General features: G+C 55.2%; 1 protein-coding gene across 1 annotated transcript; it reads left to right on the top strand.

Annotated features, from left to right (window-relative positions):
* The first annotated feature begins 32 nt into the window (after positions 1-32).
* On the top strand, positions 33-17,871 carry MAPKAPK5 (MAPK activated protein kinase 5). The gene is made up of 14 exons (XM_071571752.1): positions 33-251; positions 3,847-3,920; positions 5,038-5,113; positions 5,606-5,703; positions 6,995-7,103; positions 7,555-7,644; positions 8,498-8,593; positions 9,452-9,532; positions 10,602-10,789; positions 11,453-11,573; positions 12,106-12,236; positions 13,371-13,486; positions 14,274-14,378; positions 15,255-17,871. Exons 1-14 carry the CDS (start codon positions 216-218, stop codon positions 15,347-15,349), a joined length of 1,416 nt encoding a protein of 471 aa, XP_071427853.1. The 5' UTR covers positions 33-215; the 3' UTR covers positions 15,350-17,871.
* The last annotated feature ends 1,914 nt before the right edge of the window (positions 17,872-19,785 follow it).

Consider the following 19,785-nt stretch of genomic DNA (forward strand, 5'->3'; position numbering starts at 1 on the left):
AGGCGGGGGTGCCCGCGGCGCTGGCGCGATGTCCGCGCTCGGGGCCCGGGCGGCTCCTCCCGACAGCGGCTCCGGCACCGGCCCCGGGGCCGCCCCTCGGGCCCGCCCGGCCCCGCTGCCCCCGCGCCGCCGGCCATGAGCGCCCGCGGCGCCCCGGCGGCCCCGCGCCTGCCCTGAGGCGGCCCCGCCGACACCCCCCACCCCCCCGCGGGACGATGTCGCAGGATCACGACATGGACCGGACGATCAAGGTGAGCGGGGCCGCGCGCGGGGCCGCGGCTCGCCGGGGGTGCCGCCAAGCAGCGCTCGGACATTGGAACTTGGCGCTGTTGGTGCCGCTCCGAACAAAGGGAGGCGCGTCCGGCGGCGGCGGCTCCCGGAGCGCCCCAATTAGCGCTAATTAGCGCCGCGCTGCCCCCGCCACAACTGCCCCGGGGGCTGGGGGGGCTCTGCCTTGCCCGGGGGCGCTGCCCAGGCCTGGGGGCACATCCCGGGGGGCACATCCCGGTCGGGAAGGGCTGGGATGGGGTGGGAAGGGCAGTGGGATGGCTGGGAATGGGGTGGGAGGCCTGGCCAGGCCTGTGCGCCTTTAACTCACTGCAAAGATTGTTTCTGGCTCTCCAAGTGCCTCATTTCCAGCCTTTCCCCATCAGTATTCCTTGGAAAGAGAATCAGGGAATTGTTAAGGTTGGGAAAGGCCTTTGGGCCAGGAGTGCCTGAGCCTTTCCCTGCTGTTTGTCCCTCTCCAAGCTCCTTCTTTCGGACCTTTTCCCATCAGTGTTCCATGGAAACTGGGAATCCTGGAGTGACCAAGGCTGGAAAAGGCCTGAGCTGGGCTGATCCTGGCTGGGAATGTTGCTTTTCCAGGCCTGGGGCATCCCAGGGTGCTGCTCCCAGGGCTGGTTTGGGAGCCCAGACTTTGCTAACACTGAATACATTTCACCCCAGTTTATTCCCTTTTCCCACTGGGAATTAGTGGAAGGATGATCAGAAGGTTCAGGTTCCTGAAACAGCAGGAGCACAAAGTTTTCCTGGATCCATTAAAGGCCTTGAGGCTTCCCATGTGAATCCCTTGGATATTTTCCCAGGGCAGTTTGATGTTGGTGCATTTGAAGCATTTCAGGCTGTTTGGAATCCCAGAATCCTGGAATTATTGAGGTTGGAAAAGCCCTCCAAGGTCCTGGAGTTGAGACAGTGACAGAGAAAGTTGTGAATTCTGTGTCTGAGTGTCCTGAGCCTGTGCTGGTTTGTGGCTCCTCCTTCTGAATTAAGTGCTCAAAGTCCCAAAAACCTGATTTGAGTCCTGTGTGGAAATGGTGGATTTTGGGCACTGGGTGATTCCTCCTCCCTTGGCACTTCTCAGGCTGCTCTGGGGGGAGGTTGGCACCAAACAGAGTTCCAGGGAACCCAAAGTGTGGCCTCTTTACTGGGCATTGGCTCTGCCAGTTCAGCCAGACCTGCCCCCCTGGTGTGGGCTGTGCAGCTGGGCAGGAGCTCCCGGGCACAGGAACCTCTCCCTGCTCTCCAGGGCTCTCCTGCAACTAATTGCCAGCTAATTATCTGTTGGATTGAATTAATGCTCTCCCAGACTGGGGGTTCCTCCCTTCCAGTTCTCTGTAACTGGATATCAGGGAATTAAAGCAGCTCAGTTGGATTGATGGGAAGTTCCTTTTTGTGCTTCTCCACACGACAGATGTGTGTGATCCACCCTTCTGGTTTCACTCCTAAACCCTCCAGTGGCCTTTTCTCCCCTCCCCGTGGCATTTATGGGGGTTTTGTCCCCTCCCCGTGGCATTTATGGGGGTTTTGTCCCCTCCCCGTGGCATTTATGGGGGTTTTGTCCCCTCCCCGTGGCATTTATGGGGTTTTGTTCCCCTCCCCGTGGCATTTATGGGGTTTTGTTCCCCTCCCCGTGGCATTTATGGGGGTTTTGTCCCCTCCCCGTGGCATTTATGGGGGTTTTGTCCCCTCCCCGTGGCATTTATGGTTTGTGTCACCCTCCAGACCGTGTTAAAACCAGTTTTATCCCTCCCCTGCCCCTACAAATCCTGCCCTAACCCCCCTCTCCTCCCCTGCCTTGGGCTCACTCTGAGCTCTGGCCCAGCCTGGAATTAATCCCAGCCTGTTGTAGCAGAGACCACCAATCCCAGGGGAGGGATTGGCTTTTCCCAACACCCTCAGATCCTTCTGGAATCCAGACCATCAACTCCAACCTTTAGCCTTAGTTGGGAGCAGTTTTCTCGTTGTACCCAAGGGATAAAATGCTCCCTGTTGGATTTATTGACAGAAGAGGAAAATCTGATTTGAACAAAACTGCCTTACAAGGGGTGGCCTCTTCCCTCAATTTTCAGGGATTTTGGGAATTCTTTTCCCTACTTAGTTAATCTCCCCCAGTGCTGGGTGTTGTTCTGGTGGCTCATCCCAAAGCTGGGCTTTGCCAGGCTTGGCCTGGGGGGTGAGGGAGGGACAAAGCCCAGCCCAGGACAGCACCTTGATCCAGATTAACCAAAACTCCCCCCTGGGCTGCCCTTCCCTCCTGCCCTGGGACATGTCTAAGCCAGAGAGCACCCAGGCTGTGTCCTAACAAAGCCCAGCCTTGCTGAGCTGGAACCAAAGGACTCTAAACATGGGCCTGGTGCTTGATCAGAGCAGCTCCAACTGCTCAGGCAGAGGTTCATTTGGAATGTGATGACTCCAAGGGTTGGAAACCCGGATTTTTGTTGTCCTTTATGACCCCAAAATGGCTGTTAATGCTGAGATGGGGCCCCTGGGCTGGGAGGGATCGTTTGGGGGGGGGGGGCACACCTGGGTCTGTGAGGGGTCACACCTGGGTCTGAGGGTGGGCACACCGGGGTCTGTGGGGGGTCACACCGGGGTCTGTGGGGGGTCACACTGGGATCTGTGGGGGGGCACACCGGGGTCTGTGGGGGGGCACACCTGGGTCTGAGGGTGGGCACACCGGGGTCTGTGGGGGGGCACACCTGGGTCTGTGGGGGGTCACACTGGGATCTGTGAGGGGTCACACCTGGATCTGTGGGGGGCACACCTGGATCTGTGGGGGGGCACACCGGGGTCTGTGGGGGGGCACACCTGGATCTGTGGGGGGGCACACCTGGATCTGTGGGGGGGCACACCGGGGTCTGTGGGGAGGCACACCTGGGTCTGGGGGTGGGCACACCGGGATTTGTGGGGGGGCACACCGGGGTCTGTGGGGGGGCACACCGGGATCTGGGGGGGGGGGGGCACACCGGGATCTGGGGGGGGGGGGGCACACCTGGATCGGGGGGGGGGCACACCTGGATCTGGAGGGGGGCACACCTGGATCTGGGGGGGGGCACACTGGGGTCTGTTGGGGGAGCACACTGGGGTCTGTTGGGGGCACACCGGGATCTGGGGGTGGGCACACCGGGATCTGTGGGGGGGCACACCGGGATCTGTGGGGGGGCACACCGGGATCTGTGGGGGGGCACACCAGGGTCTGTGGGGGGGCACACCTGAATCTGTGGGGGGGCACACCTGGATCTGTGGGGGGGCACACTGGGGTCTGTTGGGGGCACACTGGGGTCTGTTGGGGGCACACTGGGATTTGGGGGTGGGCACACTCGGATTTGGGGGTGGGCACTCTCAGATTTGGGGGGGCACACTCGGTGCCTCAAGGGCTCAGGGTCTCACCCACTGTGCCCAGCAGGCCTGGGTGGGCACCCCCTGCACACACCTGGATTGGGGTGGTTTCCCCTCCTGCTCAGTGATCTGCAACCCAGGTCTGCTGAGCTGGTTTCCTTCGTTAAGGACTGCAGGAATTGTGTTTAATTCTGTGTTTGTGGCCTGTCTTTGCCCCTTTGCCAGGAGACCTCCATTTTAGAGGAGTACAGCATTAACTGGACCCAGAAGCTGGGAGCTGGCATCAGTGGGCCTGTCAGGTGAGGGAAAGCAGGGATTGGGTGTGCCCTGGGCACAGGGGGCGTGGGGACAGCTTGGGCAGGGTGTGATCCATGGGGAGATCCATGGGGAGAGCTTGGGCAGGGTGTGATCCATGGGGAGATCCATGGGGAGAGCTTGGGCAGGGTGTGATCCATGGGGAGATCCATGGGGAGAGCTTGGGCACGGTGTGATCCATGGGGAGATCCATGGGGAGAGCTTGGGCACGGTGTGATCCATGGGGAGATCCGTGGGGAGAGCTTGGGCAGGGTGTGATCCATGGGGAGATCCATGGGGAGAGCTTGGGCAGGGTGTGATCCATGGGGAGATCCATGGGGAGAGCTTGGGCAGGGTGTGATCCATGGGGAGATCCGTGGGGAGAGCTTGGGCAGGGTGTGATCCATGGGGAGAGCTTGGGCAGGGTGTGATCTGTGGGGAGATCCATGGGAAGAGTTGGGCAGGGTGTGATCCATGGGGAGAGCTTGGGCAGGGTGTGATCCATGGGGAGAGCTTGGGCAGGGTGTGATCCATGGGGAGATCCATGGGCAGAGTGTGATCCATGGGGAGATCCATGGGCAGAGTGTGATCCATGGGGAGATCCATGGGCAGAGTGTGATCCATGGGGAGATCCATGGGGAGAGTTGGGCAGGGTGTGATCCATGGGGAGAGCTTGGGCAGGGTGTGATCCATGGGGAGAGCTTGGGCAGGGTGTGATCCATGGGCAGAGTCTGGGCACAGTGTGATCCATGGGGAGATCCATGGGCAGAGTGTGATCCATGGGGAGATCCATGGGGAGAGCTTGGGCAGGATGTGATCCATGGGCAGAGTTTGGGCACAGTGTGATCCATGGGGAGATCCATGGGCAGGGTGTGATCCATGGGCAGAGCATTCCTGGGGGCTCTGGGCTGGGTGAGGGTTCCCACAGAGCTCAGGGATGCTGGGGGAGGTGCTGGCTATCCCAGCTTAGTTCCCAAGAATTCCCACAGAATTCCCACGTGGAGGGCGGGCCCAGGTGGGTGGTTGGTGTGTGTGGCACTGGGGGGGTGGTGCTTTCCTTGCTGGCACTGGCACTGCCAGGGCTGTGCTGGGACCCCCTGACTGGGGGTGCTGTCCCTGCAGGGTCTGCATGAAAAAGGCCTCCCAGGAGCGCTTTGCTCTGAAGATCCTCCTGGACCGGCCCAAAGCCAGGAATGAGGTACAGCCTATGCTGCTGCTGCTGCTGCTGGGCTGGGGAGGGGAAAGGGGGGTGAAAAAGGGGGTTAGAAAATGGGGGGGTTAAAAAAAGGGGGATTTAAAAAAGAGGAGTTAAAAAAGGGGGTTGGGAATAGGGGGTTGGGAATAGGGGGTGAGGAAAAGGGGGTGAGAAAAAGGGGGTGAGAAAAAGGGGGTTAAAGAAAAGGGGTTTAAAACAAGGGGTTTAAAAAAGGGGTTACAAGGGATTAAAATGGGTGCTGTGGAGCTGGGGGTGCTGAGGGCAGGGCTGGGGGTGGTTTTGGGGGGCAGCAATGCCATGGGGTGCTGAGGGCAGGGTTGGGGGTGGTTTTGGGGGGCAGCAGTGCCATGGGGTGCTGAGGGCAGGGTTGGGGGTGGTTTGGGGGGGGCAGCAATGCCATGGGGTGCTGAGGGCAGGGCTGGGGGTGGTTTGGGGGGCAGCAATGCCTGGGCAGTGCCAGCCTCCCTCCCCCAGGTGCGCCTGCACATGATGTGTGCCACCCACCCCAACATCGTCCGCGTCGTCGAGGTGTTTGCCAACAGTGTGCAGTTTCCACACGAGTCCAGCCCCAGGTGAGACCCCGTGGGCAGGTGAGAACCCCCAGCTCCCCCTGGGCAGCCCCAGGTGAGACCCCCCAAGTGCCCCCTGGGCAGGTGAGACCCCCCAGCGCCCCCTGGGCAGCCCCAAGTGAGACCCTCCAGCTCCCCCTGGGCAGCCCCCTGGGCAGGGGAGACCCCCCAGCGCCCCCTGGGCAGGGGAGACCCCCCAGCTCCCCCTGGGCAGCCCCAGGTGAGACCCCCCAGCTCCCCCTGGGCAGCCCCAGGTGAGACCCCGTGGGCAGGGGAGATCCCCCAGCTCCCCCTGGGCAGCCCCAGGTGAGACCCCGTGGGCAGGTGAGACCCCCCAGCCTCCCATGCCCAGCCCAAGCTGTGGTGGAGTTGGCCTTTTCTCTGGTTTTTAATCACAAAGTGATTATTTATTTACAAGGGCTCCCAGACAGCATATTTAGTGTCATGTTTGTCCTCCAGACCAAGCAGCTCATGCTTTTTCCCCTGGCAATGAATATTTAAATGAATTTGGATCCTTTTAGTGCATCTCCACCTCTTAGATCTCTCATTGTTTTGGTCTGTGGGCTCTGTGCTGTGTGAGGGAAAGAATTGTGTCTAAAAATACTGAATTCAGCCCTGAAAAATAATATAAAGAGGGAAGATCTGAAAAACATGGGGCAGACTAATTTTTCATGCTTTAATGCCACTTGGGATAAAAATAGTGTCCTCAGATTGGATATTAGTTGAGGAAAAGCACCAGAGTTGGGAGAATTAGAGCTGAGATCTGTCCTAGTCTCTGATGGGGGGACATCTAGGAGGTAATTCCTTAAGGATCCAGCAATCCTGATCTCCATGTTTCCTACATTCCTTCATAATTATGGCAATAAATTAAAATTCTGGGCTTCAGGAGAGCATCCAACCCCAAGGAGCAAAGTTGTCCGTGGATGTGCCCACGTGGCTCCCAGGGCCAAGCCAAAGGAAGCTCTCCTGGATCTGGATGTGGACATTGTTCCATCAGGAGGGTCCTGGCTGGCATTCCCTGAGTCAGGTTGTGGTGGGAGCCAGGAAACCCTGCAGTCTGTACCCTTCTCCTGGAAAGGACCAAAATGGAAAGGACCAAAACTGAGGGAGCAAAACTGAGGAACCAAAACTAAAGGAGCAAAACTGAGGAACCAAAGCAGCTCCAAGATGTGTCCCAACAAGTGTCCCTGTCCTGGCCTGTCTCCCAGTGCAGCCCATGCTCTGTTAGCTTTGGGATTCTGTTCTGGGTGTGCTCTGTGGGTCTGAGGCCCCCACCTGCCCTGCTCTTGCCCAGGGCCCGGCTGCTCATCGTCATGGAGATGATGGAAGGGGGAGAGCTGTTCCACAGGATCAGCCAGCACCGGCACTTTACGGAGAAGCAAGCCAGCCAAGTGACAAAGCAGGCAAGGGGGGCAGGAGTGGGCAATTCCTGGGGCTGGGAGGGGGCCCAGCAATCCCCTGGCCTGCCCCAGGGGCTGTTTTCCTGCTCTGTTGTAACCCAGCAATGCCCCAGTTTTGTGGGAAGTACCAGGGAATTTGGGGGGTGGGTTCCTTCTTTGGCTCTGCTGTCCCTGGCAGGGTTTTCCCTCCCCCTGGTCTGCAGAACACCCCAAAGAGAACCTTTTCCCTGCTGTGTCCTCTCTGCTGTGCTGGAGGTGTTGGCTCCAGCAGCCCCCAGGCTCTCCAGGCTCCAGTTGGGAATGTGTCACAAACTTGGCACCTCTCTCCTCCTTTTGGCCCTCCTGTGCTGGACCAGTGGTTGGTTTTATGGGAGTGCTGGGCACTGGGAATGAGCTGGAGCTGGAGTGGTGCCCAGGCTGGGCAGGGTTGGCTCACTGGCTGTGCCCTCTGCAGATAGCTTTGGCTTTGCAGCATTGCCACTCCCTGAACATTGCACACAGAGACCTCAAGCCTGAGAACCTCCTCTTCAAGGACAACTCTCTGGTAAGATGGACCTTGAATTGTTTCTTTACTGCTGAATTGTCTGAAGTGGCTCAGTGGGGATCTTCAAATAGTTGTAGGGTGACATTAATGGGGACAGAATGGATCCACCTTTGTGGACGTTGTGCCTGTACACTCTCTGATGCCCCTGGGGCACAGTCTGGTTGATGTGAGGCAGGTTCTCCACCTCTACACAGCATCCAGTTCCTCAGAAGGTCCTGCCACACATGGGTTAGAGGGGCTTTGGGAGATCCAAACATTCCCTTGTTTCCTTTTCCTGCTCACAACCACCCTGGGTATGCAGTGACCCCCCTTCAATATGCTTGGTGCTTTCCAAATCCCCATTTTCCAACTTCCAATCTCAAATTTCCTGACCCAGAGCACCCAGGGAAGCAAAAATGCTTGTTTGAAAGATGAATTTGTCCTTTTAGCTTGGTGGAACATGAGAGAGTAAATCCCAACATGTGGCAAAGGTGAGAACAAAGCAGGAGTCATAGAATGGATTGGGTTGGAAAAGCCCTCCGAGATCATCAAGTCCAACCCTTGGTCCAACTCCAGTCCCTTTACCAGATCATGGCACTCAGTGCCACGGCCAATCTCAGGTTAAAAACCTCCAGGGATGGGGAATCCACCCCCTCTCTGGGCAGCCCATTCCAATGCCTGAGCACTCTCTCTGCAAAGAATTTTTTTCTGATCTCCAACTTCAATTTCCCCTGGCAGAGCTTGAACCCATCGTGCCCCCTTGTCCTATTGCTGAGTGCCTGGGAGAAGAGACCAACCCCCAGTCCCCCAGGAGTGGTGTTAGAAAAGCTGCCACAGTGAGGTTTGTTGATGAAGCCCCTTCTCCTTGTTCCAGGATGCTCCTGTGAAATTGTGTGACTTTGGATTTGCCAAAGTAGACCAAGGTGACTTGATGACACCACAGTTCACTCCGTACTACGTAGCACCTCAGGTGAGCAGCACCCCAGTCCTGGGCACAGGGAATCCTGGCCTGGAGAGGAGTCCTGGGCACAGGAATGGTTGGGAATAGGCACCTCTGGAGCTGGAGTGGCACAGGGTGTGTTGGTGAGGGCAGGGGATGGGCAGGCAGTTTGTCCTCAGGCCTTTAACTGCACTGGAGCAGCTGCTGTGAAGCAATCCCTCTCTTCCCACCCTCCTTCCAGCTCAGCCTCACCCAGGATTACACCAAACAGGTCTGTGCTGGAACACAGAGGCTCTGAAGGGGCTCACAAGGGGCACCTTGGCCCCAGAACATCACCTGTGATTACAGAAAGGCTGCTCTTTGTGGGGCTGCTTTCCTCTCTCTTTTGTCCTTTGTGAGAGGAAAATGAAAGGCAAACTGCAGATGGGTCTGTAATTGCAGGGCTGGGCATGGCAGTCTCTGATCACTGGGAAGAGCAACTCAGAGCCTCAAAGTGCCTCCTCAGCTGGAGCCTCTGGGGCTGCTGCAAACTCAAACCCACAGGTTTGATCAGCAAGGGACAAATTTTGGTGTGATTTGTTCCTGGGAGAGGCAAAAAGGGACCTCTTTGGAGCTCAGGGTACCCTCCAAACACACTTCAGGTTCTAATTCCAAGCCTGGAGCTGGTGCAGGTTGGGAGCAGCTGCTCTAATTCAGGCAAAATGATTAATTCCATTCAAGGCAGCAAAATAGTTTAGCTGAATGTAGAAAGTTCTAGTCTTTTTTAGGAAGAATATTGAGTATGGCAGAGCCTTCAGTAACTGGAATCAGTTTACTGAGTGAAAAACCAGCAGGAATCTTTGTACCCATAGGTGAGATGTATTTTGGTTTGATTTTTTCCTCTCTCAGGTATTGGAGGCACAAAGAAGACACCAGAAAGAAAAGTCTGGTATCATCCCCACCTCTCCCACACCCTACACTTACAACAAGGTAAGTGGGAGCTGTGGTTTGAAGTGTCTCCCCCACCCTGGGGAAACCTCTGGACACAGTTGATCACCCCAGCCCATGAGGTTTATTGCCCTAAAATCACTCCCTTCCAGCAGCCATCCCTTTGGTCTGCTCTGTGCCAGGAATGCATCCAAAAAGCCAAAGATGTGCCCCTGAGGAAAGGCAGGATCTGCAGGAGCAGCCTGTTGGGGCTGTTGGCAGGGGCTGCAGCTCTGGGGAGGGGCTGTCTCTCCAGGAGGTGGTTCCTGGGACTTTTCTGAAGGCGGAGAGACCAAGTTTGCAGTGGGATTTCTCCTTCAGCAGGAGGTCCAGAGCAGGTTCCACTCAGTGAAGTGGCACAGGAGGAGATCACTGTGTGTGGTTTGGAAGGGACACACAAAGTGCTGCTGCCCCTCAGTTCCCTCTGACAGAGGGAACAGTGACGAGGCCAAACCCAATTAGTGGTCCTCCAATTAAAGAGAAAACAACAAAGTCTGTTCAGGAGCACTGAATAGGCCAAGATCTTGGAGAGAGCAGAGGGATTCTGCTGCAGTGAGACCAGGGGGGGTTCTTTCATCCCCATAGTTTCTGGCTGTGCAGAGCCTGGTTTTGCCCAGGCAGTTGTGGGGGAACCTGCGCTGGCTCTGGGACTTTCTGGAAGGTGCCCACTGAGTTATTGTGTGGCACCAGCTGCTGCTGGAGCCTTGGCAAAGTGTTGCTTTGGGCATTCCAGCACCTTCCCCTCCATATTCCCATCCCTGTCTCCTGCTGGCTTGGCAGAGTAATTCCTGGGGATTCTCTGGGCTGGGGGTGTGTCCCTGAGGATTCCCTGGGTTTGGGGGTGTCCCTGAGGATTCCCTGGGTTTGGGGGGTGTTCCTGGGGGTTCCCTGGGTTTGGGGGTGTGTCCTTGGGGAGTCCCTGGGTTTGGGGGTGTCCTTGGGGAGTCCCTGGGTTTGGGGGTGTGTCCTTGGGGAGTCCCTGGGTTTGGGGGTGTCCTTGGGGAGTCCCTGGGTTTGGGGGGTGTCCTTGGGGATCCCCGGCCCCCCTGCAGTGCCACTGTCCCTGTTGCAGAGCTGTGACCTGTGGTCCCTGGGGGTCATCATCTACGTGATGCTGTGTGGGTACCCCCCCTTCTACTCCAAACACCACAGCAGGACCATCCCCAAGGACATGAGGAAGAAGATCATGACGGGGAGCTTCGAGTTCCCCGAGGAGGAGTGGAGCCAGATCTCGGAGATGGCCAAGGACATCGTGCGCAAGTGAGTCCTGGGGGGCCTGTCCCGCTGCCCCCTCTGCATGGGAAGGTGGAACAATCTCCTGGGAGTGTGTTATCCCACAGGGATTGCTTTGCCACCTCGAGTGCAGCTCCCACAGCTAACAAACTTTGTGTCAGATTAAACACAAAGTCTGGGAAATACTTTTCTTTTTCCCCTACCCAGTAAAATTCCTTCTTATTCTGAGGAGCTGGAGCCTGGCAAAGTGTCCATTACTTGAGGGGTTTGCAGGGGTAGAAGAGCTGAGGAGGTGCAGGTGGGAACAGTTAATCCAGTGAGGTTTCCATGCCCAAAATTCTTGGGAGGAGAGTGGGGACTGTTGGGATGAGCTCTAGAAGGGCATTCCAGAGGGTGTTGGTCTGGATTGTTTACAGCTCATGTGGGAGGTAATTTCCAACCTGAGAACACACAGATATTCCTGAAATGGCCCTCCAGCACCTTTCCTTTATCCTGAATTCACCTGGCTGAGCTGGGACAGCGTTAAATAAAACCACAGCAGGGCTCAGAGAACCTGGGACAAGCTCAGGCTGCTTTGGGGGGCACTTGGAGCTCTTGCTGAGACCTTTCTTGGCCCCTGTGCTGCCCAGAGCTTGTTCAGTGCCCTGTAAATCAACAACCTCCCTCCCTGGGTGACTCTTCCTCTGCCAGGCTGCTGAAGGTCAAACCTGAGGAGAGGCTGACCATTGAGGGCGTGTTGGACCACCCCTGGCTCAACTCCACTGAGGCCCTGGACAACATCCTGCCTTCTGCCCAGCTGATGATGGACAAGGTGTGAGCCCTGGGGAGCAGCACTGGCTCTGTCAGGAGTGTTGCACAGGAGGGCTCTTGCATGGCTGGAGGGGTTTCTTCAGGAGGGCCTGAGGTCTCTGTAAGAAAATGGAACTCAGATGTGGAATGTGGGCTTGGAAATGCTCCAGGATTGGTGTTCAGAACCTTGTGCTGAGGAGCAGGGCAGGGCAGGGAAAGGGCAATCTCTTCTCTTTTTCCCTGTTTTATACCCCTACTGTGACCTCTGAGCAGTCCTTGTTTCCTTTGGGCTCTGCTGAAAGAGTTCACCCAACACCCAGCCATGGGAACACGAGCAGAAGGGATGACCCTTTGTCCTGTTGCCCCCAGTGAGGTGGGAGGTTTTATCCCCCAGCCAGTACCTGCAGCTCCAGGCACGTCCTGCCCAGTGCAAACCTGGGGTTTGCTGCAGATCCCCCACACCAGCAGGAGTTTGGTGCTTCCCCCCATGGCTGACCCTGGGCAGGTGTTGCTGTGAGTTCCCGAGGGATCTGAGGGCAGCTCTTCCCCCCCAGGCCATGGTTGCAGGGATCCAACAGGCTCACGCAGAGCAGCTGGCAAACATGAGGATCCAGGACCTCAAAGTGAGCCTGAAGCCCCTGCACTCCGTGAACAACCCGATCCTGCGCAAGAGGAAACTGCTGGGGTGGGCACGCTGGGCTTAACTGGGCAAAGCTGGGCTTAACTGGGCTGGGGTGGGCAGAGCTGGGCTGGAATGGGCACAGCTGGGCTTAACTGGGCCGGGGTGGGCAAGTTGGGCTTAGCTGGGCTGGGGTGGGCAGAGCTGGGCTTTGCTGGGCTGGGGTGGGCTGGGGTGGGCACAGCTGGGCTTAACTGGGCAAAGGTGGGCTGGGGTGGATGAATCTGGGCTTGAGTGGGCTGGGGTGGGCACAGCTGGGCTGGTGTGGGCAAAGCTGGGCTTAACTGAGCATGGGTGGGTAGAGCTGGGCTGGGGTGGGTAAAGCTGGTCTGGGGTGGGCGAAGGTGGGCCGGGATGGGTACAACTGGGGTTAACTGGGCTTGAGTGGGTGCAGCTGGGCTTGGGTGGGCTTGGGTGGGTGAAGCTGGGTAAAGGCATGCTCAGCTGGGCTCAGCTGGGCTCAGCTTGGTAAAGGTGGGTTTAGCTGGGCTCAGCTGGGCTCAGCTTGGTAAAGGTGGGTTTAGCTGGGCTAAGCTGGGCTCAGCTTGGTAAAGGTGGGCTCAGCTGGGCCCAACCGGGCTGCTGGAGCACGGCTTTGGGATGATCCCAGGCTCAGGCCTGGGCTGGTTCCACCCTGGGAGTTCTTGCACTCCCAATCTGGGTCGATCCAAGGAGTACCTGGATGGGCAGGAGGGGCTGGGCCCTGTTCCTGCATGAGACAGGGGCAACAGATCCCTCCTGACAAGGTGGGAGCAAACTGAGAGGGACAATTCCAGGCTCTTTTGGTGATCTTGGCATTTCTTTACTGAAAGAGTCTGATAATGCCTCTTTGTTCAAGTTAATCTGAAAAATGGGATAGTGCATTTTAGGGCTGACTTGAACCAATTCAGGGGAATATTTCCCTTTCCTCACATGTAAAATGGTCTCCAAATCACAGACTATTTTGAGTTGGAAGGGACCCACAAGGATCATCGAGCCAACTCTTAAGTCCTGCTGAAGGACAATAATTCCAGTTCCTCCTGAGCCTCTCCCAACCCTCCAGAGAGGAGGAGTGTGTTCTCCTGGTGCAGTTACGCAGGGAATAATGAACTGAGCTGTGTCCAGACTGTGATTCTCTCCTCCCTCCCTGTTGTTGCCCAGCACCAAACCCAAGGACAGCGTTTACATCCACGACCCCGAGAACGGCGGCAGCGACTCCAACGTGGCCCTGGAGAAGCTGAGAGATGTGATTGCCCAGTGCATTCTGCCCCAGGCTGGTAAAGGGTGCCCCTCCTAACCCTGCTGTGGGTCCCACCGTGCCAGGCACCAGCCTGGTGTCAGTGGGGAGAGAGGAGCAGCTGCTCTGGGTGGGATTGGGTGGGCAGACACTCTGCAGAGGGATCACAGTGTGTGGGTCTCCTGAAGTCTGAGCTAACCCTTGATCATGGATTAAGTTGGGTTGGAAGAGACCTCTGAGATCATCAATCCAACACTTGATCCAACCCCACTGTGATCACCAGCCCATGGCACTCTGTGCCATGGGCTGGTGATCACAGTGGGGTTGGATCAAGTCGTGGTTGGATCAAGTCATGGTGGATTCTCACTCAGTGCCACATCCAGTCCCATCTTGGACCCCTCCAGGGATGAAGAATCCACCCATTCCAATGCCTGACCACTCTCTCTGTAAAGAATTTCTTCCTGATATCCAACCTAAACCTCCCCTGGCAGAGCTTGAGCTGTGCCCTCTTGTCCTAAGGAGCAAGAGCCACCTGTAAGAATGTGTGACCAGTAAAATGTTTCTATGTATGTTGGGTGAACTGACTAACCAATAGTGTCAGGACATGTTGGATACAAGAGTATAGAAAAGGTGAAGTTGTAACTAAAAAACTCTCTAAACTCTAAGCCCTCTGATGCTGCTGTGCCTGATCTCTTCTGGTCTCATTATCACCCCCCTTCCTCTTCCAAAGGGTGACCCCAACACTCTGAACACCCTCCTGGGGGTGTGGGGAGAGGGGCAGAGCTGCCCTGGGGGAGGCCAAAGGCCTGTGTGTGTGTTCCCCCCAGGTGAGAACGAGGATGAGAAGCTGAACGAGGTGGTGCAGGAGGCCTGGAAGTACAACCGGGAGTGCAAACTGCTGCGGGACACCCTGCAGAGCTTCAGCTGGAACGGTGAGAGCTGCTCCTCCTGGAGGGACAACCCTGCATTGCTGCATTCCTGCTGCTCTGGGGGCTCCCACTGCTTCAGGCCAGAATGGTGCTCTGAAAGTGGGCTGAAAATTCTGCTTGCTTTGGGTTTTCAGAGGCACCGAGTTGTGTAGGGATGAAACAGCACAGAGGGATCACCGGGGAAAAGGGGGAATGGCTTCCCACTGCCAGAGGGCAGGCTTAGATGGGATATTGGGAAGGAATCCTTCCCTGGGAGGGTGGGCAGGCCCTGGCACAGGTTGGGCAGAGAAGTTGTGGCTGCCCCATCCCTGGGAGTGTCCCAGGCCAGGTTGGAACAGCCTGGGATAGTGGGAGGTGTCCCTGTCCATGGGGGTTGGAATAAGATGGTCTTTAAGGTCCTTTCTACCCCAAACCATTCCACAATTCTGTGATTTTATGATCCCTTTAGGAACCTCTTTTGAGCTGGTTTCCTCCCAGCTGCTCATTCCCTCTCTCTGCCTGAGGCCACTGCCCTTGTCCCTGTCACACAATGTCCCCTCGGCTTGGCTGGGGTGGGGACCCCCCTGGCCCAGGGCAGCCACCCCAGGGGTGCTCAGGGGGCTCCTGGGCAGAGCAGGGGCAGAGTGGGGTCACTCCCAGGGGCAGGGTGTCACCCCCAGGGCCACCACCCCACAAGGGCTGGTTGTGCCTCTTCCCTCATCCTGTTCTGCTCAGTTGGGTTTAATTCAGGTCTCCAAGTGCTCGATTTTGCAGCAGAACCAGACACTGTCACTCTTTTGGTTGCCTTGCCCTGAGTCTGTGGGACCCACTGCTTGAATCCAGCTGGGATCTCTTCCCTCCTCATTCCCAGCACCTCATTCCCTGTTCTTTCCCTTCCAGGCAGAGGATTCACAGACAAAGTGGATCGACTAAAACTGGCAGAAATAGTCAAACAAGTCATCGAAGAGCAAACAAACTCCCACGACTCTCAATAGCTGGAGCTTCTTAATCTTATTTTTTTTACCATTTAAGATTTATTCTTTAACTGTAAAAAGTATTTTTATGTAAATTAATAAATCATAATTATTTCATTAAATTTCCATACTGCTTGAAAATGCTGTATAGTTGTAGATACAAAAGAGAAATCATTGGTACTGTAATATTTTTTTAAGACTCAGTTCCTTGAGGTCTCTCTGATCACTGATGTACTGTTAATGAGGAGGGCCCAAAAGGGCTGGAGTAGATTGTTAAATACCATTCTTTTTCTTAATAACCAGTTGCAGGAGCTGCTTCCACCTGCCCCACCCAGCCCTGCAGTGACTGTGTGAGGACAAGAGCCACAGTTTAACCCCTGCTCAGTGAGTACCCGAAGGGAGTGCTGTGAAACACCAATTCACAGCTGCTCTTGGCACCTAATCCTGAGTCTGTAGGTAGAGGCAACTAAATGAACTAACCCTGAGTGTGGTCAGTGCCCTGGGAGCCCTTGGCCTTGCCCGGGGCACCTGGGCCTTGTGCTCGCTGGGCTTTTGGGTTCTGAGCAGGAACTCTCCTCTTCTTGGCTCTTCCCATCTCCCTCAGACCTTCTTCAAGGCTCACCCCTCTCTCTTTCTCCCTCCTCATCTTCCTCAGACCTTTTTGAAGGCTGAATTCAGTGTAAAACTCTTCTTCTTCTCCCCTTGTCCAGTGGCAGAACAGCAGAATGTTTGAGTTCTTGCCACAGGTCATTCCTTGTGTCTGTGGTGGGATCTGCCCTGTGTTCTCTTCAGCCCCCACTGTGTTGGATCCCCCCCTGGTTTCCCATTCCTTCCTCCCTGGGAGATCCAGCCCTTGCTTTCAGACTCTTCTCTCCTTTGAGGGATTCTCCCTGTGCTGTGTCCCCTCCAGAGCCCAAATTCCCACTTCTCTGATGCCTTTGAGCTCCTTTTTGGGGGAGCCACAACTGCAGGGCTGCTCCTTCCCCCTGTCCTTGTGCTGCCTCCCAGGGCAGGTTCCACCCCAGTCTGGACCATTGGCTCCCCAAGCTGCTTTTTTAACCTTCCTGAAGCAAACTGGACAGAATCTGTACATATTTCTAGTTTTCTACCTTTGGCTGCTTTCCTTTCTTTTGGGACTGGGTGGAGGCTTTTTATAGAGATATTTTGGTACCAAACCCTGAGCTTGGTCTGTCCTGAAGTGCCAGTTCAGGGCTACAAGTCACAACCTCAACCATTTCTTATTTCAGAGCTCCTCACTTTGGGTTCACATGGACAAACCTGAGCCATGAACCCCCCACTCCTCTCTTAGGGCAGTTCTTTGGTGTCTCTTTTCTCCACCAAACTCCTTTCATTGATGGCAAAGCAGTGTCTGACTTTCTGTACAGTTTTGTAAAGGGTGATTTAGTTTTTCTACCTGCAGGAGACTCTTCATTTCCTGTTCTCTGTCAGCATCTTGGCACCTTTCCTTGGCTCCTGGGGCACTTTTCCAATGCCTGATTTATTGCCCTGTTTAATTTGGCTGCTGGAGCAGGAGTGTCTTGTGTTATCCCTCTGACACTTGGGGTGTTTGTGCCCTGACCTGTCTGTGAAACCTGAAAAGAATTAGCAAGAAACAAGAATATTTGTCATTTCTTGGTTGTACCAGAGACTTTAAAGCCTTGTAATGTTCATTTCAATGTTCATTTCTGTCCTTTCTCTAATTCTGGGTCGTGTCAACATCCACACAAGTCTTGAAATGTAGGAGGTGGTTTCATTTTTACCTTGAAATCCATGTGGGTTTTTTCCTGGTAAATTGAAACTTTATAGAGACAGAGCAGGGAAATCACCTGTGCTTGAACAGGAGTGCAAAAAATTCCCTCCACAGGCACTTTGTGGCTCTGCCTCTGAGGAGGAAAATGCTCAGGCAGTTTTTTGGGAGTTGGCAGGAAGGTGGATCAGGTTGGAGCTTTGGCAGAAGGAAATGCTCCTTATGGAGTGACTCTAAATTTTCTTGTCTGGGATAAGTAAGAAAGGCCTGATGTGAAGCAGAGGGAGGAGGGACAGATTAAGAAACCACAATTTGAAGATTCAAGGTCAAATGGTTTTATTTCTGTGAGAAAATTGATTTCTTTTAACTCTTTGAAAAGTGGAATTTTTACATTTCAAAGTGAAATACAATTTAATGAATTCATTTTCATATTTTAAGGTAGCATTTGACTTTCTGCTTCCTGTGTTCAGTTTATTTTCCACTGACACAAATGCAGGACACCTTGACTTGATTTCTAAGGTTTTCCTGGGTGATAAATCTACTGATCCTTTTTGGCAGACTGTGAATATTGTAAATACCTGGAGCTGAAGGGTTGTGTGGCTCAAAGAAGTCTCTTTGTACAAACACTAAAAAGATGTGGAAAAGCTCTGTAGATTTTTTTTCTTTTAATTTTTATTTAAGTGAAGAAAAACCTCTGAAATCATTTGACCTCTTCAAGATTTGATGTGTATCTGACTTCTCCTGTGGTTGGTTATTTTAAGCTTTTATCTATATATTAAAAATGAGGAGAACCTGATGGGGTGAAGGACATTTTGGTTGGAAATGGCCCCATGTCAGAGTTGTGCTGTCATTCCTGGTGTTAATCCTGGAGCCCCCAGGATATCCCACAGGCCACATTTCACTCTGTGTGTTGAGGTGTCCTCGTTTCTCTCCTGTGTCCCCTGAAGTCCCTTTGGGATCAGTATTATATTGTAAATACTCCCTCGGTGTATATAAAGGATTTTACTAAACTCAACAGTTCCTGGCTGCTTTTGTTTGGTTCTCAAAACCCTGCAGGGCAGGGAGGAGGAGGGAATTCTCTGGGAATGCTCTGGGATCCTCCTGCCACCCACCTCAGTTCTCCTGGAAGTGTCCAGAAGGTGTGTGGAGGTGGCACCTGGGACAGGGCTGGGGGTGAGCACGGTGGTGGGTTCGTGGTTGGACTTGATGATCTGAGAGGGCTGTCCAGGCTTGGTGATTCCATTGCCCTCCTGCCATCCCTGGAAATGTCTGGAAGTTGTGTGGATGTGGCACTTGAGTACAGGGGTTAGAGGTGAAGATGGTGGGGGGGGTGGAATGGTTGGACTTCATGATCTTAGAAGGCTTTCCAGCCTTGGTGATTCCATGATTCTATTGTCCTCCCATCCCCCTTCTCCTGGAAATGTCTGGAATTTGTGTGGATGCAGCTCTTGGGGACAGGGCTTAGAGGTGAATGTGGTGGTGGTGGGGGAATGGTTGGACTTGGTGATCTCAGAGGGCTTTCCAGCCTCACTGATTCCCTGATCCTCCTGCCATCCCACTTGTGGAAGTGTCTGGAATGTGTGTGGATGCAGCTCTTGGGGCCAGAGGTGAACGTGGCAGTGCTGGGGAATGGTTGGCCTCGATCTTGGAGGGCTTTTCCAACCTTAATGGTCCCATCTCCCTCCTGCCCCCCAGCTGTGCTCAGTGCCCCATCCCACCTCCTTGCCCAGTGGGAATAAGCCCCTGGCTGGGCTGGTTGAATCCCTGGAACTGTGCCCTGCCTGGCACCAAACCCCACACTGGCTCTTTGCCCAGCCATCAGAGAGCAGCAGCCCCTGCCCAGTACTCCCAGTTAACCCCCAGCCTGGTTGGTGTGGCTGTGACTGGGTGGTTTGGGAGAGGGGGACAAGTCCTGGTGTGTCCAGTGCCATGTCAGGACCACTGGGAACCAGTTCATTTGAGATGATGGTCTGTGCTTTGCTGGAGGGGGGAATGGGAGCTCTGCTGGAACCTGGGGCAGGACGGGGAGACACTGGTCCCTGAGGAATGGACTGGCCTGAGCTTTTCCATGGAGCTTGGGATGCTTCTTAAGGGCTCCTCTGGGCACAGGGCAGTGGCCTCAGGGTGGCACTTGTGCCTTTCCTGCCCCTGGGAACAGTTTGGTTGTCCTGACATGTGGTTTGACTCGTTGGCAGGAACCAGAGGGCCACTGTCCCTGTCCCAGGAGCCTGGAGGGCAGGAGTGGCTCTGAGCAGCATCTGAGGGTGCCTGTGAGGGGTTAACCTGGGCTGGGTGGTGAGTGACCCCTGGAGCATCCAGAGTGGCAAAGGGAGTGAGAGAACAACTTCCTGGGAGTCCTTAAAGGCAGCCAAACTGTCTGGGAGTGCTCTCCAGGAGTGGCACAGAAGGCTCTGCCCTCCTCCAGGGAGGATGTGTGGCCCCAGGAATGTCTCTGCCTGGCCAGAAAGAAAACTCCCCTCAAACAAACACTGAGTGGCACCTTGAGCTGAGTGAGGGGCCTGTGGGGGTCTGTCAGCACCCTCAGGGGGTCTCCCTGCCCCAGCTGAAGGTCCAGGAGCAATCCTGTCATTGTTTTCTGGGTAATCTTCCCTCCCTTCCCATTCTGAAGACTTAATCCCCTTTTAAACAAATTGCACTGGCTGGGCAGGCTGTCCCCAAACAGGGTCAGCCCAGGGGGCCTTTGGGGAGC

The sequence above is a fragment of the Pithys albifrons genome, chromosome 17 (assembly GCF_047495875.1).
Source record: "Pithys albifrons albifrons isolate INPA30051 chromosome 17, PitAlb_v1, whole genome shotgun sequence".
NCBI lineage: Eukaryota > Metazoa > Chordata > Aves > Passeriformes > Thamnophilidae > Pithys > Pithys albifrons.